The sequence below is a fragment of the Megalobrama amblycephala genome, linkage group LG14 (genome assembly GCF_018812025.1).
Source record: "Megalobrama amblycephala isolate DHTTF-2021 linkage group LG14, ASM1881202v1, whole genome shotgun sequence".
Lineage (NCBI taxonomy): Eukaryota > Metazoa > Chordata > Actinopteri > Cypriniformes > Xenocyprididae > Megalobrama > Megalobrama amblycephala.
The window spans coordinates 5,916,844-5,942,095 of record NC_063057.1 but is presented as its reverse complement, the minus strand read 5'-3'; the positions used below and the strand labels follow the sequence as shown (position 1 = coordinate 5,942,095).

General features: G+C 38.5%; 2 protein-coding genes across 12 annotated transcripts in view; both read left to right on the top strand.

The window, feature by feature from the left end:
- Positions 1-4: 4 nt before the first annotated feature.
- cdnf (cerebral dopamine neurotrophic factor) lies at positions 5-3,820 on the top strand. Its single transcript, XM_048155063.1, has 4 exons — positions 5-206; positions 1,840-1,967; positions 2,077-2,218; positions 3,367-3,820. The coding sequence occupies exons 1-4, from the start codon at positions 119-121 to the stop codon at positions 3,555-3,557; spliced, it is 549 nt and encodes a 182-aa protein (XP_048011020.1). The 5' UTR covers positions 5-118; the 3' UTR covers positions 3,558-3,820.
- A 1,969-nt stretch (positions 3,821-5,789) lies between these two features.
- The window catches only part of shank3b (SH3 and multiple ankyrin repeat domains 3b), a 40,546-nt gene continuing 21,083 nt past the window's right edge, over positions 5,790-25,252 (top strand). For 5 of the 11 annotated variants that reach the window (XM_048154895.1, XM_048154897.1, XM_048154890.1 and 2 more), the window contains exons 1-8: positions 10,783-10,920; positions 13,421-13,684; positions 17,410-17,613; positions 17,734-17,805; positions 19,893-20,001; positions 23,679-23,830; positions 23,955-24,122; positions 24,288-24,404. In XM_048154895.1, the coding sequence (XP_048010852.1) occupies positions 13,487-13,684; positions 17,410-17,613; positions 17,734-17,805; positions 19,893-20,001; positions 23,679-23,830; positions 23,955-24,122; positions 24,288-24,404 (1,020 nt within the window). In that variant the 5' untranslated portion in view covers positions 10,783-10,920; positions 13,421-13,486. The other 6 variants (XM_048154892.1, XM_048154891.1, XM_048154893.1 and 3 more) reach the window with 6 other exon arrangements.

Below are 25,252 nucleotides of genomic sequence, written 5' to 3'. Positions count from 1 at the left end.
CGACAGGAACGTCAAGAGAGCAGCGCCTGATTTAGAAACAGCTGAGAGCGACGCTGGTGGGTGTTGTGTACTGGGTATTGAAGTTCCCTTAGAAGTGCGCACAAGCGAGTTTTAAGTCATGTCTTTAACCAGCTCCTTTGCCACCCCGTTACTTTTGCTTTTATGTGTTGTTTTATTCTCAGTTGCTGTTGCAGAAGAATGCGAAGGTGAGGTTGGTCGGCTTGGCTTTCAATGCGCATGAGCCCTTGAGTTTAAAAATAGTCACCTGGGTTATTTTGCAGAAGTGCATGAGTGTGTTCACATTGTGAATATAAGATATTTACTGAAGGAAGTCAATATTTAAGAGGTGAGTCCTGGTTTGGATTGCATACATACAACACCTATTATTGTATACCTACTATTTAAATAGCAACATTTTGAAAATGGAAAAAGGTGCTATGATTTATTGTGTGTTATAATACAACCCACTCACAACAACATTGCTTATATTCTGTAGAATTATAACTTACTGTTGTTATTACATAACTGAGTCATTCCACGAAACCGGTACCATTTGAGTCCCTCTGACCTTTTTAGTGTATTTTATCTAATGGGTCACCTAAATATATTTTTAAAAGCTTTTTTTTAATAATGTTTAAAAACATGACATACATTTTATCTTCATATTAGAAATTATTTTTTATTTTTTTTCAGTTGACACCACCTATTTTGTCATGTCCCTCGAGGCCTTCTGTGAAAGTGTACTTGGGATATGAATAATAAAATGAGAAAAAAGTCCATTCATTTTGCCATTCCCATAAATATCCATCTGTGCTTTTTTGCTGGTAATGTTTTTTTTTTTTCGAAGTAAATCTATGATTATTTATTAAAATCACATAATTTAGTTCCGTACCTCAGTAACCCCCTCAACCCCGTTACAGAAACCACTCTCCCCCATAAAAATAATGAACTGATACTTATGTGACATCATTAATAGGAAGTGACATCATAAAAGTTTTCTGAACAACACTGTGAGCAGACACAGGCAAGTTACCACCTTCTTTAATAATAACTAAATTATGTTGTGAAATTGTGTTTGTCAGGCTTAAAGACTCAACCCCGTTACATCAATTAAAGATAGAAAACTATTATTTGTGAAAATTATCTTTGTTATTTCAACAATATTCATGATTTCTTAATATCATGCATGCCATGTGCTCTCCATGTATTCACTAGATTTAGAGCAGTGGCCAATTTGGGCAAAAAAATCACAACCCCGTCACACCTACAATTTTTTATTTTATTTTTTTTTTGAAGTTTTTTTTTGAAGTTTATGAAAAAGTAATTTAAAGTTAGTTGAATTTGGTCTGAAATGTTCAGAGCAATCATAAGAATACTGTTCATAGTTTAGTTCAAATTCTGAAGTTAAGCCTTTGATAAAAAAAAAAAAAAAATGGTGAGGTTGCTGTCACAAAAAGTGCCCATTTCAGGCTTTAGTATAGCAAAAGTGTGGGATTTTATGTAACTTTTATATTTGCAATTACTGAATTAGTGTGAGGGACATCTGATTAATAGGAAACTGTTGATTTTATCACAAATACATTTGATAATAATATTCAGAGAGCTCCCACAGTGTCCATAACTTAAAATAATGACCAATAATAATAGGGATTTGATGCCTGAGATGGGAAAATATGTTTTTCTGGAAGTTAAATATGTAAAAGTAATACATTTTAGTAAAAAATCTAAAAATGTGTCCAAATCGTACCGGTTTCGTGGAATGACTCAACTAATATCACATGAATGTATCCCACTTGTATAAATCTCTGTTTATTATTTATATGTGTATCTGTTTTGCAGTGTGTGTGGGGTTTTTGGGGCGGCTTTATAACTCACTGGTGATCAGACACACAGAGCTGTCCCCAGAGCTGGTGGAGGACGGTCTGATCAGAGCATGCGCTGAGACTACTGGGAAAGAGAATCGACTAGTAAGAACATAAAAACAAGCACAGTTCGGTTTTTAATTCTTCTTTGGTTGCTGTTTAGGGTATGAAATCTATTGAATGCATGAGGTAATTCTTTCCCGTCTCATCTCAGTGCTATTACCTGGGAGCCTCCAGTGATGCTGCAGCCAAAGTGACAGGTGAGGTGAGCCGCCCCCTCAGTGCACATGTTCCTGTCCACAAAATCTGCCAAAAACTTCAGCGCATGGACGGCCAGATCTGCGAGCTCAGATATGGTAGGGTGAACTCACATATAAGATCCTTTAAAGTCGGCATGAAACGGAAGTTGCGATAGTATTTTCTTCCTTATTGTGACGTATATCCAAGCGAAACGGCTTCTTGAACAAGAAAAACTGTAGGGCGGGGCTTGATTTTGACCATTGGGAATTGATTAGATGATTGTGGTTGCTGTGATGTCATGTGAGTGACAGGTTGCCCTGCCCTCACGCCATCAGATAAGAGATGTCGCTGCAAGATTGAGGGGAAGTTATTTTGATTAAAAACTAAACATGAATTTAAAAAAATAATGATGTGCACAGATATATCATTTATAATAAATACAGCAAAATTCCATTAAAAAAATAACAACTGATAATTTTGTTTTCATAGTGACTTGAAAGGCCCGTTCACACCAAGAATTATAACTATAAAGATAACGATAACGATAAATAAAATCATTCTAAATATAAAAGAATAGCAGAGTTCACACCACAGCTATAACAATATAGAGAAACAATATCGATGGAATTATTTTTTTCCACCTGTTGAACGATAAAACACTGACAGCCAATCAGAATCAATTCTAATTTAAGGGCTCGCGCATTTAAAATGGCGGACAACGTTGCGGAGAAGTTAATTGCCGAGGTCCAGAAAAAGCCACCACTGTTTGACAAGTCAAACCCCCTTTTCAAGGATATATGGATATATGGAAAACAATCGGTCATACCCTCGGAATAAATGGTGAGCGGTATTAACTCAAATCCAGTGCTAGTTTTGACAACATTGTCTTGCTTTCTTTGAAGTTGCAGTGAAAAAGACTAGGTGTTGTTTTTATTCCACTATATTGACTTCGTCGTCTAAATTCACTGTTAGATTAGATCGATTACACTAGCTATTCAGTCGAAACATAGCATACTGAGGACATCTGCTGGTTAAAGTCGTGTAAATGCAACAAGAACAGCAAAAACATGTTGTACACATTTTGAAACCGCAGCGCGTGAGCTTAGAATAAACAGACTGTCATTGTCCGTTGGTGTGGACGCAAATATAGTTATATTTATAGTTATAGTTAACGTTCTTGGTGTGAACGGGCCTTAATTGCATTAAGGTTTGAATATTTGTCTCAAAAGTTTTAAAACGGACATTTCTTGTTCTTATGAAACAGAGCATCCCGTTTTTGACTGGAGCAGGGACGCTTTGTCTAAAATGCGAGTGTTGGAGCTGAAGAGAGTCTTGGCCTCGTGGGGGGAGGAGTGCAGAGCCTGTCTGGAGAAGAGCGAATTTATTGAACTCATCCAGGAGGTGGCCCCCAAACACAGCACAGCGCAGCACAGAACGCACACGGAAGAGTTCTGAGGGCCTCCTCGTGCAGCTCCGTGCTGGGGACATGGGAGGGCCTCCTAGTGCTGGGGACACACAGCAGTGATGGGAGGGGCTGCACGTGCAGCTGCGCTCAGGGACACTTTGGATTTTGCACTGCGACTCCTAACTTAAAATGCTTTTCATAATGTTTGTTACGAGTAGCCATGTGCAATATGTGCCACTTCCCCAGTGTCTCATTCTCCTGTACCGCTGTAAGCATTTTCTCCCGCATACTCAGAATAAATCATTAAGCTTTATTAGTTTCAGTGATTAAGAGGAGGCTCGCAGAGATGCTGGCTGTTTTTCTTGCCCGAACGTTTAATTAGGAAGGGACGAGAGCTTGTGTCAGGCTCTAAGGCCAATTGAAACTCCCCTCTAAAGAGCCTTCTGTGTTTGCAGCTGTGGGTGAATTGCATGAAACCTATTAACTTATCTGGATGATACTTCAATCAAAATAAAGGAGTAAACATATATTTTGCATAAATAAAAATGAAGCCTATATGCACACACACACACACACACATATATATATATATATATATATAAAAAATTTTTAAAAAATTGCATTGTTTTGCATCTTCATAGTTCTCATTAGCGTAATGCAATCTAATGAAAAAAATCTCATTACTGTAATGCAGAAAATATACATCATGGCAGTATTTGATGTATTGCCTTTATTTATGCAGATTTATGCTGAATTAAATGAGAAAATAATTGTATTACAGTGAGAATCTCATGAGAATCACTATTGAGAATAATAGAGAAACAAAATCCCAAAATAAACAAAATTAAGGGTGATGAAAATAATGTCACAAATGAAAACAGTCCTTATGGTTCTAAAATAGCTTTCATGTCAAATTTCAACATCAAAATTATGAATTATGTTTTTTATATATATATATATATATATATATATATATATATATATATATATATATGTCAAACCAATAATTGACATTTTTGATATATTTTTACTAGTGTGTGCAGGACACTATAGTTAATTTATGTAAGTGAGGATAGCAAAATAAAGTAAAATGACATATTATACCCAAAAATTCTTCATACCGTGGACTACCAGTAAAATTGATAAAAATTATTCAGACACTTTGAACTGAACATGTTTTGCTTAAGTTTTATCTAACATAATTAAGATTCATTTTTTTCTGACACAGTTTAACTCTGAGATCTTGTATTACCATATTTTTAAACTACATTGAATAAACTGTATTAATGAATGAAATGTTCAAGGTGTCTGAATACATTTTGGTTTGACTAATATATATATCGTGTGTGTGTGTGTGTGTGTGTGTGTGTGTGTGTGTGTGTGTGTGTGTGTGTGTGTGTGTGTGTGTGTGTGTGTGTGTGTGTTTGTTTAAATAAAGTCTATTTTTAGGTCCTGTATTATTATTATTACTATTTTTCACTCACTATTTTTAATTAATTGCCTTTTAGCTTTTTTGCAGCTCTTTTAAATATGAAAACATCTGGACACATTACATGAAATTAACATTTAGGGGGTGAATGTGCTTAATATCTCTGAAGAAGATACAAAAAAAAAAAAAAAAAAAAATACACAAAATGTAATGTTCCTAAAAATAGTCTTCAATTTCTTTATGCAAAATGTAATCAATTTCTTTTGATTTTGGGGTGAAATGTGACCTGGACATTGGACCAGATTTTTGTGACATATTGCGCATGTCAATTTCTTCAAATTTGTAGATACATGCGTGCGTATTACATAATTGCATGTCACCACCCTGACCTCTCGTAAGGATCGTATTGTTGTGACTTTTTTTCCCACACACACACGGAACAAAAGACGCCCACGCAACCGTACTGATGTTTACATCTGGCGTGTTGCCATGGCGATCACGGAACCTTTCATCCCCAGCTTCTGATGCTCCATGATTTTGCTGACAAACTTTTTATGTCATAAAACAGAACCAATCAGCCACGAGTCCATCGGCAGGGCTCTTTCTCTCTCTCTCTCTCTCTTTCTTCCCCTCCTCTCCTCTCTCCCCACCTCCAGGCTTTCTCATTCACAATCCCCCTTTTTTACCATCCAGTTCTCCTGTAATAGCTGTTGAGAGAGAGAGAGAGAGAGAGAGAGAGAGACTGTGAGTGAGATTCAGGCCTTGCCCACGCAAAGAAGTGGGAGACTGAACCTCTCTCTACACTCTCTCTCTCTCTCTCATGCACACACACACACACACACACACACACACACACAGTCAGTGTATCATGCTTGCACTGTGTGGGCTGAGCTGAGCATTCCTGTCATACAGTAACAGTCTCTCTGCCTCCGCACTCTCTCTCTTTCCCTCTCTCTCCCTCTATTTCTCTCTTTCCCTTTCCCTCTATCTCTCCTCTTTTCTCCCTCTCTTCTCTTTCTCACACACATACGTTCCCAATACACACATTAGCACACTTATATACACTTTCACAGAGCAGAGACGGACCCTCGTAGAGGAAGTCGCGATGGTGTGGAATGTGTGCCCTGGTTTTATTAGGTAAGTTTTACGATTTCCAGCACATCTTTGGGTGAATTGTGTGCGTTCCCGGGTGCTTGAATGAATTCAAGTGTGTGTTTGTTGAAAGATAAGATTAATTTGTGTCTTTTCAGGCTCTCTGTGTGTCATATTTTGTCAGCGCAACTCTGTACAGCGGCTCGATGCGGATATTTTCATTGGGCATCACTACAGGGATTACTGAACACTTTTTCCTAACAGGCAAAATGTGTGAGTGTGTGTGTGTGTGTGGATGTGTGAATGAGTGTTGCGCTCACTCTATATAGGTCTTCTTCAGGCGAAGCCTAATCTCGCTGATTGGAAACTGATTTGCGTTGAGTTGAATTTTGCCGAACACACAGACGTCGCACCTTCTTTACCTGTCACTCTTACGTCCTAATTTCTGTCGTGACTGAGGCCAATCTATTCAGCCCTAACGCCCACACATTAAGCCATCACACTGTCTGTTTCTTCTCCTTAAATTGCTCTCTCTCTCTCTCGTATTCTCTCCTTCTCAATCTCCCCTCTCTTTAAACATCGGTGAGGCGCTCGGTGCACGTGCACGAGCGCGCCCTGAGTCTTTTGCACGCCCGTCAGAAGGATGCTCGCACCAGATTTATGCTTTGGCCCTTTAAAAGCAGGCAAAGTTTCCTGGTGAACCATTTTTCTGGTTGCCATAGTGATGAGCGAGGACTTGGAGAGGTGCAGTGGTACTGGGATGCAGTGACAGCTCTTAGCATGTGAATTCTCACACTGAGATATGGAGATGCACTGAGACTCTGAACAGAGACGACGATGAGGTGAGACGCCCACGCACGCACATCATTACTGCTCACAGCGCTCTTTGGCTGATCGTACTGTCCCTGGATCCCCAAAAGGGGGAGGAAACCATGAGAGAGAGGGGATTTGTGCGTGTTTGTGTGTGCAACAATGAACGCTGGAGTGTGTAGTTGCTCTAAGTTTTGCATTTAGGAGAATATTTGGTTACACTTTATTTTACGGTGTCATTGTTACATATGTTGCATGTAGTTACTATAGTAATAACTATAAATGATGCATAATTACATGCAACTAACCCTAAACCAAACCCTAACCCTACTTAAAGGATTAGTTCTGTTCAGAATTAAAATTTCCTGATAATTTACTCTTTCTTTCTTCAGTCGAAAAGAAACATTCCAGGATTTTTCTTCATATAGTGGACTTAAACGGTTACCAACAGGTTGAAGGTCCAAATTGTAGTTTCAGTGCAGCTTTAAAGAGCTCTACACGATCCCAGCCGAGGAATAAGGGTCTTATCTAGTAAAACAATCGGTCATTTTCTAAAAAAATGAAAATTTATATACTTTTTAACCACAAATGCTCATCTTGCACTGCTCTGCAATGCGTCACGCATTACGTAATCATGTTGGAAAGGTCACATGTGACGTAGGCGGAAATACTGTGGTAGGGTGAAAAACGGCATCTCATTTTCTCCTCCAACTTCAAAATCATCCAACATACCTTTTTTTGTAAAGGGCGCTTGACTTAGTCTTTGCTTATTCGCTTTGTAAACACTTGCTCGGTACTTATGCAATCTACATCACGCGTAGATGTTGTTTCTAATGTGATTACGTAATGCGTGGCACATCGCAGATCTAGTGCAAGACGAGCATTTGTGGTTAAGAAGCATATAAATTTTAGAAAATGATTGATCGTTTTGCTAGATAAGACTCTTATTCCTCGTCTGGGATCGTGTAGAGCTCTTTGAAGCTGCACTGAAACTACAATTTGGACCTTCAACCCGTTGAACCCCATTGAAGTCCACTATATGGAGAAAAATCCTGGAATGTTTTCCTCAAAAACCTTAATTTCTTTTCGGCTGAAGAAAGAAAGACAAAAACATCTTGGATGACATGGGGGTGAGTAAATTATCAGGAAATTTTAGTTTTGAACTGAACTAATTCTTTAATATTACTCAGTACTTAAATGTATAATTACAGTGTAACCCTTTATTTTAAGGTGTCCTTGTTACAGTGTAATTATACAATTAAGTACTGAGTAATAATTTTTAACTACATGTACTTACTGTAGAGTTAAGGTTTGTTTTAGGGTTAGTTGTGTGTAATTATGCACAATTTATAGTAATTACTATAGTAACTACATGTAACAAGGACACAAATAAAGTGTTACCAAATTTTTTTAAGGTTTGTAATAGAGGAGAATACTTTAGGACAATACAAGCCTGAATTAAATGACTTGCATATGAAGAATGCATATTAAAGGGGTGATTATGATTTCAGTTTTTTAACTTTAGTTAGTGTGTAATGTTGCTGTTTGAGCATAAACAACATCTGCAAAGTTACGACGCTCAAAGTTCAATGCAAAGTGCTTTTTAAGGACTACAACAAACGGCTGGTAGGGACTACAACAAGCTTCTTCCCGGGTTGGTGACATCACAAACCCCAAAATTTACTTAAACCAGCCTCTGGGAAAATGAAACAAAGGAGGCAAGGCCATGTTGGGCTGCTTTAGAGAAGAGGAAGAGTTGTTGTAGTACCGAAGCGAGAGCTGTTAAAGCTCCGCCCTCTTCAAGAAAGTGGGCCGGGAGCAGCAGCTCATTTGCATTTAAAGGGGCACACACAAAAAACGTCTGTTTTTGCTCACGCCCAAATAGGAGCAAATTTGACAAGCTATAATAAATGATCTGCGGGGTATTTTGAGCTGAAATGTCACAGGGATACTGGAGACTTATCAAAGACTATAGAATAACACAAGACGTGTCACTCGTATTGTTTTGAATGGGAGAAAGTGTAACGCACAATATGGCGGAATAAGTCCCGCCTTCTAAAGCCAAGAGCCAATCGCCGACTGGTAAAGTCATTGCGTCACTTCAGTGGCCGTTAGAATCACCGGTTTCTATAGAAACAGTCAGACGCGCGCCTCCAAAGAGACGCGTATTTAGGTCTGCGCATGCGCATTAGCTTGATCCAGCCTGAAAAAATACAGGTTTTTTTTGTCATGATTCGAGCGTTTAGAAACTAAATGTATGAGTTGGTTGTTGTTAGATTTCATTGATGATTTCAAATATGAAATTTAATAGTAAGGTTGGCGAACAGTTTTGGAGAATCTGATGTTTCCCCATTCAAAGAGATAGGAGCTGCATGATGCCCAGGATGCCCAAGAGGCGTTTCAAAGATGGCCGCCGAGTGAAATGACTTGTCTTAAAGGGACTTTGGACTTATATTACATCTTGTAAATAGGTTCCCTTCAAATTGATTACTTTATAACTACAATAGACCTGGAACTTTTACCTTTCTTATTTCTTTATTTCCTTACATCCCTTTTGATCTTTTAATTATTTAATTCCTTTGAATAAAAAGCCCAATACCCCAATAACACCCTTCCCCCACAAAACCAAAAAAAAAAAGAAGCTTTGGTCCCCCAATGTTCAAGACATGGTTACATGTTTTTTGTAAAGCTACCCAAAAACAGCCAAATGAATGCATTCAGTATGTTTCAGAGAGAGATCTTAAAGGATTATTTTAAGAATGGCTGCAGCCTTATAGTTCTTAGTCAAGTTCTTACCCACAGATCCAGGCGTGAAGGTGTGTCTTATGTAACAGAAGCAGCACACTCATGTGATTTCTCCTTGATCTGATGAAATCAAAAGGAAATGAAATCTATCAGGACTTTTTGCAGCTGTCATCTATCACAACACCTTCATATACGATTTCAAATATTGATATATTCAGCATTAAAGAACTGCATACGCAAGCGACTACAATATTAGTGCTATATCATACATTTCTGTAATTGTGTTAGAGGTCCTTCTAGTGTGCGGTGGAAATAGAAACGTTACTGCTCTGTGTGTGTGTGAGATTTGTAGGAAGGAGTGTGGGTGTCGGTAGCCTTTATTTCTGTTCCACATTCATGTGTGTGAGGTGAATTTTTGTATCGCCTGAGGAAAGAGCGGAGTTATCAGAGGCGTGCAGCCTTTCCTATACTTCCTGCAAAAACATCCCGAGGAGCCTCGGCCCTATCCAGCCAGGAAGAAGGGCAGGAAGTTGGGCTGAGATCACGGGAAGTAAATTACAAAGCTAGAAGGGCTTAGTATGAAAACAGGTCCAGTGGAAGTTTTCAGAGACCGTAGCCATGTTGTTTTACAGAAATGATAGTGGTGCTTCAGATGTGTGTGTGTGTGTGTGTGTGTGTGTGTGTGTTAGTGAGAATATGTGGGAGTTTCAATGATCCTGTATTAAAATTGATGGGATTATGAAGGGTTTTATATTTCTTCATCATTCAGTCTGGCATAATTTTTGGTGTGACCACAACATGCTTTATCCAACAACATGCATACAAAAAATCTCTTATTTATCCAATCAAAGCTCATATAATCACTTGTTGCTACATTTTATCCACTTCAAATTTACAGAGGTACTTGAACGGGCTCTATTGAGTGATAGACGTGTTGATTACGACCACAATGATGTATTTAAGCGTATAGCCTCACCTGTGGTGTTTACTGAGACGTTTTGATTGGATGAGACACTGGAACCCTGGCTCCTTATTGGTGGAGGTCCACAAACGACACTTTTGGTTGGTTGAGATGGTTTGAGATGGTCTGGAGACCTTCCTGTTGTAATTTCCTCTTTCCTGCTGGTTTTCCTGCTCGGGAATATTCAGCATCAGGGTTGGGCTTCAAGTGTCCTGAAATCTCAGACCTCCGAGGGAGTGCCGGGACATTCGGCCCTGAAATTTTACAAACGCAAAGTACGGATTGTGGAATACTGGCAGAAAGATTGGAATAAAGACGGAAAGCTCAGAAAAGTTTGATCGCACAGGAAGCCTCACATGGGAAGTCGAGGTCAAAGGTGAACTCCTCCTTGTTTCCTTGTTATTCAGTATTTCTAGCTTGTTAGTTGTGTTAGCTAAAGCAAGTATGAGAATTACTATTGCTCATACTTACAGTTAGGGATCTGAACTAATCTTTGGCAAGGAACTTGTCTGTTTTGCGCTATGAATGATACATAAAATGAGAGGTGTGCTATTACTTTTCTAAGTGATTTTGCCTGCCAGATGATAAAATGCTTACACTGAAGAAGAGAACTTGCCAGAATATATCTTGCCTTATGGGTGTGTACATCTTGAGCCATTAAGCAATAGCACAGCACACCCTAGCAACCACTTAACAACTTCCTAGAAACCATTTGAGAACTTCTTAGCATCTTGGCAATGGCAACTTTTGTACAATTTCTTTAGAAAATACACTATTGCCAAAAAGAATCTCTGTATTATTTCATGTAACTGATTAAGTGGTTAGTAGTGATCGCAGACCTTGATATTTCAGTACTTTAATTGAGTTGAATGATAACGTGCCACCTCAGATCTAAGTTTCTGCTTGTCGTATGGTGTAACAATGCTGATGCAGATTATACTTACTCTTTACAGGGATTTTCCATCTCGTGTTCTCGGTGACAATGTCTGTTACATAATAGAGGACTTCCCTTCTGTCTCTGTGGACAATAGTCAAGAGTGTCTGAAATGTTTTAGCTTGTGTGTGATTGCATTGGAATGAGTGAGTAGGTGGACGGCTACATGTGGCCGGCTGTGATAATAGTATGGTAAAAGAATGAGTGTGTGATATGGCATATCCCTGCATTGATTCTTAGTATGGCTGAGAAAGTATTTAACCCACTGATGCATTCAAAATGCATCTTTTTACTTAAAAACAATAATATATAATCTTTACCATTGTTTTCATTTCATCAAAATGTGGCGCAACAGATCCCTTTACTACTAGTAAATGCATGAAATAAACATGAATGAACATCAGAAGGTATGTTGAAAGATATAGCAAAACTTACGGAAATCCTTATCATCCCAGGTGAAAAAAAAGTACATTTCTATAATGTACTTAAAGTGCTCTATTTTCACGCACTAATTTTGTACTTAATATACTAAAAAAATCTTCTTTAGTACTTCTTAAGATAATCTTAAGAACATCTAAGTGTACTCAACTGTGCTATTTTGAGACACCATGAAATATGAACTAAAATTTGCTTTTAATATACTATCTCTGTATTTAGAAAATGTATTTAGTTACCACTTGTAGTACACTTGAACCCATTTCATGGTAACTAAATACATTTTTTTTAGCTTAAATTTGCAGTCAACTAAACTTTAGACAGCAGAAGAAAAATACTGTACATTCAAAAAGTAACTTTCATGCCTCAAAATCAGTATTTTGTTGAAAACTTCTGCTGAGGTGAAATGATCATGCTCCTTTTCCACAGGCAGGGAGAAAAGCATGTGCAGATTAAGTGTCATCACTCTAGCTTGTTTCTGATTGGAGGAATTGAGTGTGTTACAATTGCCCCCCCATTTCAAAAAATGAAGTCGAAACATAATTATGTAGTTATTTTCATGAAAAATTCCTTGTGTGTAATTAAATGTTTGTATACAAATCAGTTCATTTTAACCTTCGATATTACAGTAATGTAGTACACCAACTGACTCCCTGTATAGTTACAACATTAGTTGAGAGATTTTTTTCCTTGACGAAATTTGCCATTTATTATACCTGATATATATCCAAATGAATCATATTGAATCGAATAGGAATCGAATCACAAGCTTGTGAATCGAAATCGAATCGAATCATGAAATTTGTGTCCATACCCAGCCCTTTAAAATTCACAACAACATAATCAGGACAGACAGAATCATGGGAAAGGGTCAAAAGTAGTCGCCTATGATGGTTTGGATGCAACGCCGCAGCCTGAAAGGTTAAAAATGACTTTTTATAGTGGACATCATCACGGTTCAGAGGTTAAGTATTTGAAATAGGTGTCAAGGGAGCAGGTGGCTTGTTGCTTGTGATGCTGTAGAAGAAGAGACGGCGGTGAGTGTGTGAGATTTTGCACAGCTGTCTGTAAAGAGGAAGTGGTAGCGCACCAGAACAAGCAAAGTGCTGAGTTGCCATGGTAACCTGGGATGCAGGGTTCCCTCAATTTCCATTTTTCCCAAGTGGATCTGCTTCACAGTGTCCATGGCAACCACTCACAACCAATGGAGTCCCTCTCTCTCTCTCTCTCTCTCTCTCTCTCTCTCTCTTCTCACGGTCTCTTTCAAACTCTCTCATCCCGTCATTTTATCTTGATTTGTGATTTGTGGTAAAATGTCATCTCCATACTTACGTAAACACGTCATTACCTGTCACACTTTGACATTATTAGCCACAAATGCTTGGGTGTGCGTATTATAAAACAGCTTCCTACTAGTATACATCGAATATCAGATCTTGCAAAGTCAACATAAAGCAGTGCATTAGAATGAGTTTGACTGAAAATGCAGGTGTATGTTGTGTTGTAGGGTTGTGAGGCCGGCGTGTTGAGCAGAACGCACACACACTCACACACACACACACTCTCCCGGAGCATGCCTATCAGTCCACCTGCCGACGGCAAACATGAGGCTCTCGACCGGCCGCGGCAACAACACGCCCCTACCAACGGTAACCACGGAGATGACAGCATTCGGGCCTCTCCTGGGACTAAATCTACCTCCGAACCTATGGAGGATCTCCACGGAAACGCAGCTGTCATCCGCATCGGAATCCCTGATTTGCAGCAAACGGTGAGTACTCTCTCACACACATATGCATATGCAGGCTCACTCTTTTCTTTGAAATGGCTGCACTGCAGCACAGGAGTAGAGAGTGGCAGTGATTGGTACAGGCTGAGTTGTTGATTCTGCGTGGGAGTAAGGGGTGTGTGACAGAGGCTTACAGCATGTCGTCTACATGCATGCATGTTTCTGTACAGTCATTTTTTGCTGGAAGATGGCGATTGCATGTACAGAGCAACCCCAGTTTTTCAACCCTAGTTTAGTTCCTGAATAAATGTGCACTTTTGTTAAATGGAACATGTTTGCATAATTCTGCCAAACACATAATGCATACATACCTTGGTCCTCCTTCTGAGAGTCTTTGCAGCATCCAGCGTAACTCCCTGCTTTCTGTCAATAGTTATGTCCGACGAGGATACTTTGAAGTTGAGTTTTGTATTTTGCGCAGCTATCACCCACCGAAGCTAAGCAGAGTTGAGCCAGGTCAGTACCTGGACCTCCTGGGGAAAAGGCCATGCTTGTTAGTGAGGCCAGCAGGGGGCGCTCACCTGTGGGTCCTAACGCTCCACTATAGTGATGGGGACACTGCACTCTTAAAAAAAGCACCGCCCTTCGGATGAGTCTCTCTGTGGTCATTAAAAATCCCAGGATGTCCTTCGGAAAAAAAGCAGGGGTGTAACTCTGGCATCCTGGACAAATTTGCCCATTGGTCCCAGTCCATTATCATGGCCTCCAAATCATCCCCATATACAGGGCTTGACATTAACACCCGCCAAAAGTGGGTGGATTTCAGCAGTGGCATGTAACACAGTTTGGTATGGGGAACACATATTCACTATTAACTACAACTTTTGCCTCAATAAACTCCTAATTTACTGCTTATTAAGTTAGTAAGGTAGTTGTTGTAGTGGTTAAGGTTAGGTATTGGGCAGGATTAAGGGATGTAGAATAAGGTCATGCAGAAAAAGGCATTAATATGTGCTTTCTAAGTACTAATAAACAGTTAATATTCTAGTATTAACCTGATGGCTGAAGGTCTGGACTCTATCGCAGCTTTCATTGGCCAAGGACCGCCCAAGAGGACGTTTGACTGACATGTAGCGCAACCAATCACAGTTCGTTTTGTTCTGCGTCATGTTAAGGGGCGTGAAATTGTAAAGTCGATGTCCCTACAATAATATACCAACGTGCATGTATTAAATTATTCATTAAAGAAAGTTGAGCAACAATGGAGCCGCGAACTTCACATACTTTTGAAAATCCAGCGTTTAGTTGATCCTGGCAAGTGCTTATTGTCACAGCTGTAAACATGATGCCGTTCTTTTTCCATGAGGGGGTTTGGCATCATGGCATTTGTTTCCAGGCGGACCATTAAAGAACGTGACACACACGTCTCCCAGACATCCTGTAGAGTTCAACCAACGAGATCCTGAAGTGTTTCCAGTTTAGTGTGCCACGTGCATCAGTCGTTCAGCCAACGGTCTGTGGGCGTGACTTCTGAGGCTGAGACTAGTGATATACAAGCTAATAAGCAACTAATTAAAAGTGAGAATTGTTCCCCATACTAAAGTGTTACCCATTTTTCAATTGTAGTCTTTTAAAAAGGCCTGTGAAATAATAAACTAAGTCCAATGTAGCTGCAAACATAGATTTTTTAATACATATTGATACTGAAATGTCTGAAACGCTTCCAATACTCATTTTCCGCAGAACAGATACACGATATCAACTAGGCTTTGTCGCTCTCTCATCTCTCTAACACACAGTTGACACACAAACCCGCCTCCCCTCTTTTGTCCTGTGTCAGACATAAGGCCATATATAAATATGACTATATAAATGTAACCAATTATTATTATTATGGTCAGAGAGTCTTTACTTTTGGTCCTCTGCTTTTCACATTTTAGAAACCTGCACACAGAAAACATTAAATGGTGTTATTTTTGCAGTGTTAATGTCACGAACACTATTTAATTTGGCTTTCGGCTTATTTAAGTAAAATAATGTCGTGAGTTCAGCACGTTCGTACTGATGGATGATAAATAAATGATCGTGATCAAATAGCACAGGCCTTGATCTCTTAAATGATCTTAAATCTAAAGCCTGGTGCATTTGGAAGAAAATATTTAATGGAAATAAAATCATGATTTTTTAAAAAAATAGATTTGCTGCAGTGAATCTTGTAGCATTTAAGGACACTTAATGGCAAATTGCACATGAATTATCAAACCTACCTGGTCTAGTCTTTCGGGTCTTTAAAGGTGCAGTAAGCAATTTTTGAAAAACGCTGTTGAAAAGTGGATCGGACCGAGCACCAAAACTTGTAGCCAATCGGCAGTAAGGGGCGCGCTCACTCATGATGGGGGAGGAGAGAGAGCTCAGTGCACAAGACAGACATTAGCAGAATGACTATAGAAAGAGAGAGATGGCAGAGAAAATACAAAAGAGGAAAAGGCCAGGGGAATATAACTTTAAAAAGAAGCATTACAATCAGGCAAGAGGTAGGGCCCGCGTTAATTTTGGAGAAGCTTTCCAGCGCTGGACAGACCTTAAAGGGATAGTTCACCCAAAAATGAAAAATATCCCATAATTTACTCACCCTCAAGCCATCCTATGTGTATATGACTTTATTCTTTCAGTCAAACACAATCTGAGTTATATTAATAAATACCAAGCTTTATAATTGGAGTGAATGGTGCCATTTTTTTAAAAGCCCAAAAAAGCACATCCATCCATCATAAAAGTAATCCATACAGTTCCAGGGGGTTAATAAAGGCCTTCTTGAGCATAGGTGAGCATTTTTGTAAGAAAAATATCCATAATTAAAACTTTATAAACTATAATAACTGGCTTCCGGTAATGACCCTACGCAAGTCTAGTTCAGTCGAAGAGTGACCTCTAACCCGACGCAAGATGTATTGACAAACGCAGAAGCGCAGAGGATAGAGCAAAACAAAACACCGGTCATGAATTAGAAGTCTAAAAAAAGAAATTTTAAAGAGAAATGTCGGAGGAGCTTGAGTTTGTTGTTTTTACCGCGAGAGGCGTCTACTCTCACCTAAGTTTACGCTTCTACATCCTACGTCGTACGCCGAAACTCGACTCTCTCATGAATGCGCGGGTGGACGTTACCGGAAGCTAGTGATTCTAGTTTATAAAGTTATAAATATGGATATTTTTCTAACAAAAATGCATTGTTTCTCTTCAGAAGGCCTTTATTAACCACCTGGAGCCGTATGGATTACTTTTATGATGGATGGATGTGATTTTTTTTGGGCTTCAAAATATCGTTTACTATTCACTCTCATTATATAGCTTGGGAGAGCCAGAATTTTTTTTCCCCAATTGTGTTTGACTGAGAGAAGAAAGTCATATACACCTAGGATGGCTTGAGGGTGAGTAAATTATGGGATATTTTTTAGTTTGGGGTGAACTAACCCTTTAATCTTGTCACATTTGTAATATATTAGTCACTTGGACTATCGTGTTATGTAGGGAGCTGTTCATGAAAACGGTGTTTGTTTTTTGGGATGGAAGGGATCACCAGAAATCGCTTACTGCACCTTTAAGCTTTGGTGCTCAAATGGGTGATGCAGGTTCGAGTCCAACCAGCAACAAATCCTGATAAATATCACCTTATATTTGATTTTCTGTCAATCTGTATAGTAAAATATGCAAAGGTCTCAAAATAAAAGCAAAAATACTTTGTAATACGCGTGTATGTTTGTTTCCAGAAATGCCTGCGATTGGACCTTGAGGCTCCAGTGTGGGTTTGTAAGCAGCGAGTTCTGGTCACTCTGACACAAAGCCTGACCGATGTGCTTAACTATGGCCTCTACCTCCCTGCCTTTAATGGGCGTGCCGGAAAGTTCCTCGATGAGGAGCGATTGCTCAGGGAGTATCCTCTCCCTACAATCACACCTGTACCGTACCTAGAGGTGCACATACTCACCCTTCTGCATCCCACAATGCTTTAGATCTCTCACTCTTACTGATATTATTGGCTCAGGTTGCTGTGTTAATATCATTTACCTGTCAATTCATTTGTGTGACTTCAGTTCCGTTACAAGAGGCGTGTTTACACTCAGAGCTATGTAGATGACAAGCAACTGGCCAAACTACATACCAAGGTAATGTTTAACATTCATGTACTGTACACTACCGTTAAAATGTTTGTGGTCGGTAAGAATACTTTTATTCGGCAAGGATGCATTAAAGGATTAGTTCAGTTTAAAATGAAAATCACTCCAAGATTTACTCACCCTCAAGCCATCCTAGGTGTATATGACTTTCTTCTCTCTGATGAACACAATCGGAGTTATATTAACAAATATCCTGATGCATCCAAGCTTTATAATGGCAGTAAACATACAGGAGCAATGAGTTTGAAGCTCAAGAAAGCACATCCATCCATCATAAACATACTCCACACGGCTCAAACGAGTTAATAAAGGCCTTCTGAAGTAAAGCGATGCATTTGTGTAAGAAAAATATCCATACTTAAAAAGTTATAAAATAAAATATCTAGCTTCCGCCAGACCACCTTCCATATTCAACTTACGAAGAAAGTGTACCACCTCTCGCAGTTCAAAACGCTTACGCTACGTCCTACGCCTTCCGTATTCAACTTTGTGACGTCAGTTACGCTTTTTCCGTAAGTTGAGTATGGAAGGTGGTCTGGCGGAAGCTAGATATTTTACTTTATAACTTGTGAAATATGATTTTTTTTTTTTTTACACAAATGCATCACTTCACTTCAGAAGGACTTTATTATCCCCTCGGAGCCGTGTGGAGTACATTTATGATGGACCGATGTACTTTTTTGAGCTTCATATTTGTTGTTTCCCATTCACTGCCATTATAAAGCTCGGATGCATCAGGATATTTATTAATATAACTCAGATTGTGTTCATCAGAAAGTCATATACATCTAGGATTGCTTAAGGGTGAGTAAAGCTTGGGTAATTTTCATTTTAAACTGAACTATTCCTTTAAATTGGTCAAAAGTAACAGTAAAGATATTAATGTTACAAAAGATCTCTAGTTCAAATAAATTCTGCTCTTTTGAACTTTCTATTCATCAAAGAATCCTGAAAAAAAATGTTTCACAGTTTCAACAAAAATACTAAGCAGCACAACTGTTCCTAACAATAATAAGAAATAATTCTTGAGCATCAAATCATCATATTAAAATGATTTCTGAAGGATCATGTGACACTGAAGACTGGAGTTATGATGGTGAAAATTCAGCTTTGCATCACAGGAATAAATTACATATTGAAATATAAATATATATATATATATATATATATATATATATATATAAAAAGCATTATTGCAATTAAAAATAACTATTTCATGGTATTACTGTATTTTTCATCAAATAAATGCAGCCTTGGTTTGCATAAGAGACTTCTTTCAAAAACAAACAAAAAAAAATCTTACCAACCCCAAACTTTTGAATGGTAGTGTATATTTATACATAATTCTGTTATTCTAAAAACTGATACTTTTCCATTAAAAAAAATCTTTATGTTATCTAGAACAAGCTGTAAGCTATTGGTTTTCGGTCCTGAGAAAAAAAATAGCATGCATCTCTGTAGAATCTCTGTTGAAATAGCATGCATCTCTGTCAAATAGAGTCATGAGTGTGGGCCATGCTGGGGTTTTTTTGTTGTTTTTTTTTAGCCAAATCAAAAAACTAGCTAGAAATGCTCTCTGTCTGTGAATCATTTTGTGCATTCAAGTTTGCTGATGTTGAGTTTGCTGACATGTCTTTAGAGGATGGGTTTGGGAGAGAGGGCATGTGGTTCAAGTTAGCAAAAGAATTGGAATTGCTTACAGCACCTTTAAAAGGGCCATAACCTACAGTATGGCTGCATTCATTTTTATCCTTCAAGTCCACTTACGTTTGTCAAGGTTTCTTGCAGCAATAACTTAATTTAGTTTTACATTACTGTTACTGTTTTCTGACTTGAATTGTACAGACTATTTTGCTACTGTGTCTATATGTGAATAAGCTCTCTGTTTGATTGGCTAACCTCTTTGCATGTGTAATGAGCAACTTCCATTCATTTTTATTTTTGCATCTTACTTCTTAGTAATGCTTTAGGCAGCTTTGCATTGTGAATGTAGTATGTTGTAATGCTTTCCATTAAAAACCTTCAAAACATTGTTGACTGGTTAGTAATCTGAGACTATTTTCCATTGTTGCCAGGCCAATTTAAAGAAGTTTATGGAGTGTGTACAACAGAGGTGTGTGGAGAAGGTCTGCAGGTTCCTGGAGAAAGGGCTGGACCCCAATTTTCATGATACTGAGAGCGGAGGTGATTTTATTATATTTTTTAAAATTAATATATGGGTCAGAGCTGTTAAACTGTGATGCTTATATGGGCAGTGTGAATTTGTATACATTTCACATTACTTCCCAAACCTGCCTTCAAACTTGGTACAATGCATCTAAAAGGGTGCTGTTTTGCACATTACAGAGGTGCCATTTGAGAGTCTTGGCATGAATGAGAAGATTATCATTGAACAATGGTTTAAAGTTTGGTTTGCACATAAAGCTATTGTATGACTTCAGAAGTCACATAACCTCCTTTTATGATATTTTAGGGTGCTTTTGGTCCTTAAAGGATTCGTTCACTTCAGAATTCAGATTTCCTGATTATTTACTCATCCCATGTCATCCAAGATGTTTATGTCTTTTTTTTCTTCAGTCGAAAAGAAATTAAGGTTTTTGAGGAAAACGTTCCAGGATTTTTCTCCTTATAGTGGACTTTAGTGGGGTTCAATGGGTTGAAGGCCCAAATGTCAGTTTCAGTGCAGCTTTAAAGAGCTCTACACGATTCCAGACGAGGAATAAGAGTCTTATCTAGAGAAACCATCAGTCATTTTCACAAAAAAAATAAAAATTGATATACTTTTTAACCACAAATGCCCATCTTGCACTAGATCTGCGATGCGCCACAACATTAGTCATGTTGGAAAGGTCACGTGACGTAGGCAGAAGTACCGAGGAAGTGTTTACAAAGCAAACGTGGTAAAAAAATTTTTTTAAAAAAGGTAAAACGAGGATGTCAGACGATTTTGAAGTTGGAAGAGGAAATTAGATTTTTAGTTTTTTGTCCTACCACGGTACTTCTGCCTACGTCACGCGTGACCTTTCCAACGTGATTATGTAATGCATCGCAGAGCTGGTGCAAGATGAGCGTTTGTGGTTGAAAAATGTAAAAAAAATTTTTTTTTTTTTTTTTTTTTAGAAAATGATCATTTAGCTAGATAAGACCCTTATTCCTCAGCTGTAGAGCCCTTTGAAGCTGCAATGAAACTGCAATTTGGACCTTCAACCCGTTGGCAACTGTTGAAGTCCACTATATGGAGAAAAATCCTGGAATGTTTTCCTCAAAAACCTTGATTTCTTTTCTGAACTGAAGAAAGAAAGACATACATCTTGGATGACATGGGGACGAGTAAATTACCAGGAAATTTTAATTCTGAAATGAACTAATCCAGTGGTTCCCAAACTGGGGTACGTGTACCCCTGGGGGTATGTGAGGTGACAAAAGGGGGTACGCGAACAAAATGCTGACTAGTTCATTTAATTCTACCTTAAAATAATATTAAAATCGAGCATGTATTTCTAAATGCCAAAATGTCGTAAATCCAGTACATTTATTCAAATTACCTCATCATTTGCAGTCAAAAATGACTGTATCCACACAAGCAGCATGCATATGATAGATTGCGTGCCGAATCTGCTGCCTTAAATCGCGCTAAATTACTGCGTTCTCGACAGTGCACCTTTGTAAAATTGGGATTTAGCACTTACTCGCATGAAGAACAAATATAGACACAGATAAAGAATTAATTTCGATTTAAGACTCAAACTTTCTCTGGTACAAAAACATACCTTGTGTGAGTTCTTGTATTTAATGATGATAACGAGCAAGAATGCAATTGTTCCCAAATATCCACATGACTGCAAAAGTGACATTGTTATACAACAGGTCAAAAAATAAAACGTACATTTTAAACACAGTAGTAGCTTATTTAATGTATTTTGCAATGAAATAATAGTTTTAACGAAAATCACAACAGAACTACAACACACATCTGTGTTTCGCGAACAATTCTGCGGCTTTGAACGAATCGTGAGTCAATGATTCAATGATTCATTCACAGCCACTTGCTTCGTTACTGAATGAATGACTCGATGACTCACTCATAAAAACAGTGGTTTTTGTTTAATATTTAAAAGTTTTACTTAGTTTTACCATCATTGTGTATTTCTCTATTGAACATTTTTTATTTAAAACATTATTTATTTTATAAAATTATTCATAAAGGTAAAAAAAAAAAAAATGCACTGGAAAATCAATTTAGGGGGCAAATAATGTCCCTTAATGGAAAAGGTGTGACTGCAGTCGAAATGGAAGAGAGGGGATACGCAGAAGGATGGTAATCCCTTCAGGGGGTACTCCAAGCAAAAAAGTTTGGGAACCACTGAACTAATCCTTTAACTCTTTCCCTGCCAGTGTTTTTAAAGAACAGAGCCTCTGCTTTTAAAGGGATAGTTCACCCAAAACTGAAAATTTGATGTTTATCTGCTTACCCCCAGCGCATCCAAGATGTAGGTGACTTTGTTTCTTCAGTAGAACACAAATGATGATTTTTAACTCCAACCGTTGCAGTCTGTCAGCTGTATAATGCATGTCAAAGGAAACTCCATCTATAAGAGTCAATAAACATGCACAGACAAATCCAAATTAAACCCTGTGGCTCGTGACGACACATTGATGTCCTAAGACACGAAACGATTGGTTTGTGTGAGAAAACGAACAGTATTTATATAATTTTTTACCTCTAATACACCACTATGTCCAACTGTCTTGAGCATCCGGTTGGTGAGGTCTGAAAACGTGCTCTGAAGATGGAAGTGATCTCTCGCGTGTATATGTCAATGAGTGCGAGAGATCACTTCCGTCATCAGAGTGCATTCAGACCTCACACACCGGATGCTCAAGACAGTTGGACATAGTGGTGTATTAGAGGTAATAAATTATATAAATACTGTTCGTTTTCTCACACAAACCGATCGTTTCCTGTCTTAGGACATCGATGTGTCGTCACGAGCTGCAGGGTTTAATTTGGATTTGTCTGTCATGTTTTTTTTACTCTTATAGATGGAGTTCCCATTGACACGCATTATACGTCCGACAGACGGCAACCTTTGGAGTTAAAAATCATCATTTGTGTTCTACTGAAGAAACAAAGTCACCTACATCTTGGATCCACAGGGCATCCCCAGAGTAAGCAGATAAACATCAAATTTTCATTTTTGGGTGAACTATCCCTTTAAACAAAACAAACCGTTGTATTCTAGCTTCATGCATTCTTTTTTAATCAGCACTTGAATGTGGGCAAGTTTAATAAAAAAAGCAACATTTTGAACGGGAAAAAGCTGAGAAAATCATGTGTGTTTTTTCAAAGAATACAACGTGCATAACCAATGCTTTTATCGCTTGTTTCTGCTCCTTTTTTGCCTGTGTTTTGATCCGGAGGTTCTCTACTCTTTCAAAAGATGTGTAATAGTGCCTCATACCATATAACAGTGAAAACATGGAAAGCCGGAAAACTCTATCAATGGCAGGAAAGAGTTAAATGGAGCTTAGAGACATAAATCACAATCTACGTTCATTTTATGGAAAAGAGCAACTTGGATTCTCTGCCTCATTTTGGGTTTCTTAGAAAAAACCAAATAATACAGTGTTGCAACAACAGTGAAGTAAACAATGGCAAAATTTTCATTTGGGGTGAAGGATGGGTGAACTATTCCTTTAAAGTTTGCCTTGATTAGCATTTAGGCTACTTTAATGAATGTAAATTAAGAACAATGCTAATCAAGCCAAGGACATTGGACAAAATTAGCCAATTATGTATTCGCTGAGACGGATTTGACATTTAGCATTTTTAATCATCTCCGCATGTGCGATGTTTCCAGAATCTCCTCTCACTCTCGTGGCCCAGCTGGACACTTGTGCTGAACTGATTAAGGTGTTGAGGAGCGGAGGAGCCCATCTGGACTTCAGAACCAGAGACGGCCTGACGGCGCTGCACAAAGCGGTCCAAACGCACAACCATGTAGCATTGACTGTGAGTTGATGCACTTTCCCTCCCACACGCACAATCCAAAGAAAGACTCATCCTTATACAACTCATCGCAAACTGTTGGGAGTCTGTGCACATATGTCCGTCATGTTTCGTGTGCTATCCGCAGACATTGTTGGATCTGGGGGCGTCTCCAGACTATAAGGACAGTCGTGGGCTTACTCCCCTCTATCATAGTGCCATGGTCGGGGGAGATCCGTACTGCTGCGAGCTGCTGCTGTACGATCACGCCCAGCTGGGCTACAGCGACGAGAACGGCTGGCAGGAGATCCATCAGGTAACCTGGAGACGCTCGGAACTCTCTCATTAAACGTAAAGGGAAGAGACAGTCTCCTGTAGCATAAAGTTACATTCTCCAGCGAGACTAAATATATCCCTTTTTATTGTTTGCTACAACTGCAGCAGTGGGTGATCGGAGCATGTGTGTGTGTTTGTACCATAGGCTTGTCGTCATGGAAACGTGCAGCACCTTGAGCACCTGTTATTCTATGGAGCAGAGATGAGCTCTCAGAATGCCTCAGGAAACACAGCACTACACCTGTGTGCCCTCTACAACCAGGTACACACACCCACAAATACACAGATTCTTCCTTCTCAACTCCAGCAGCTAAGTTTTTCTATTACTATTTTTAAATTATGCTCATTTACAGGTTCATAATTGTCTTTATGGGGACTGGTAGAATGTGTTTACATCATTTAATGCTCACAAAACTCATTTTTATTATAATTTACATTGTTGCAGCACCTGTTTTCACCCTCTGTCTGAACACTTTTTACACTGTTTTAGTTTCGGTTTCTTTAAAGCCCGCCTTCCGAAAAGCACAGTCTGTTGTGATTGGTCTACTGCTTAGAGTGTGTGTTGGAAATGTAACGCCCCGAAAACAGGGTTTTAGATTCAGGGTGGAAAAAAACAGCATCTCTTGGACATCCTGCACAACTCAACCAGGCCTTTTCCCACCCTTTTTTTTTTTTTTTTTTTTTGAATATGCCTTGGACAGGAATTATTTAAATGAGAAACACATACGAGATGAAAACTCAAGACTACAATGGAGGCATCTCAGGGAGTTCAGAAACAGCTTATTAATAAATGTTAATTTATTAAGCATATTAATAAATGTTAATTTCCAACATACTTTGGGTTCATTTTAAGCAAGTAATGCAGTCATTTTTAAGCAATAGTTGAGTTAAATAAAACATTTAATGGGCAAACATTTAACCCAATCACTGTGTTTGTCCATTTTCAACCCAACTTGGGTTGTTTTTAACCTAGCATTTTTTAGCTTATTAAAGCCAAAATTCATTCATTGACAACCATATTAACATTCAGCTTGCTGACAATTCAGGCTATTTTTGCTGTGTATAAAACATACAATATGCTTCAAATGATTATTTCAAATGATATGCACT

Excerpts from the sequence above, each read along its gene's own strand:
- cdnf (XM_048155063.1), top strand. The coding sequence starts at position 119 with ATGTCTTTAACCAGCTCCTTTGCCACCCCGTTACTTTTGCTTTTATGT. Across the intron at positions 207-1,839 it reads TGTTGCAGAAGAATGCGAAG|TGTGTGTGGGGTTTTTGGGG; the intron begins GTGAGGTTGGTC and ends TCTGTTTTGCAG. Across the intron at positions 1,968-2,076 it reads CTGGGAAAGAGAATCGACTA|TGCTATTACCTGGGAGCCTC; the intron begins GTAAGAACATAA and ends GTCTCATCTCAG.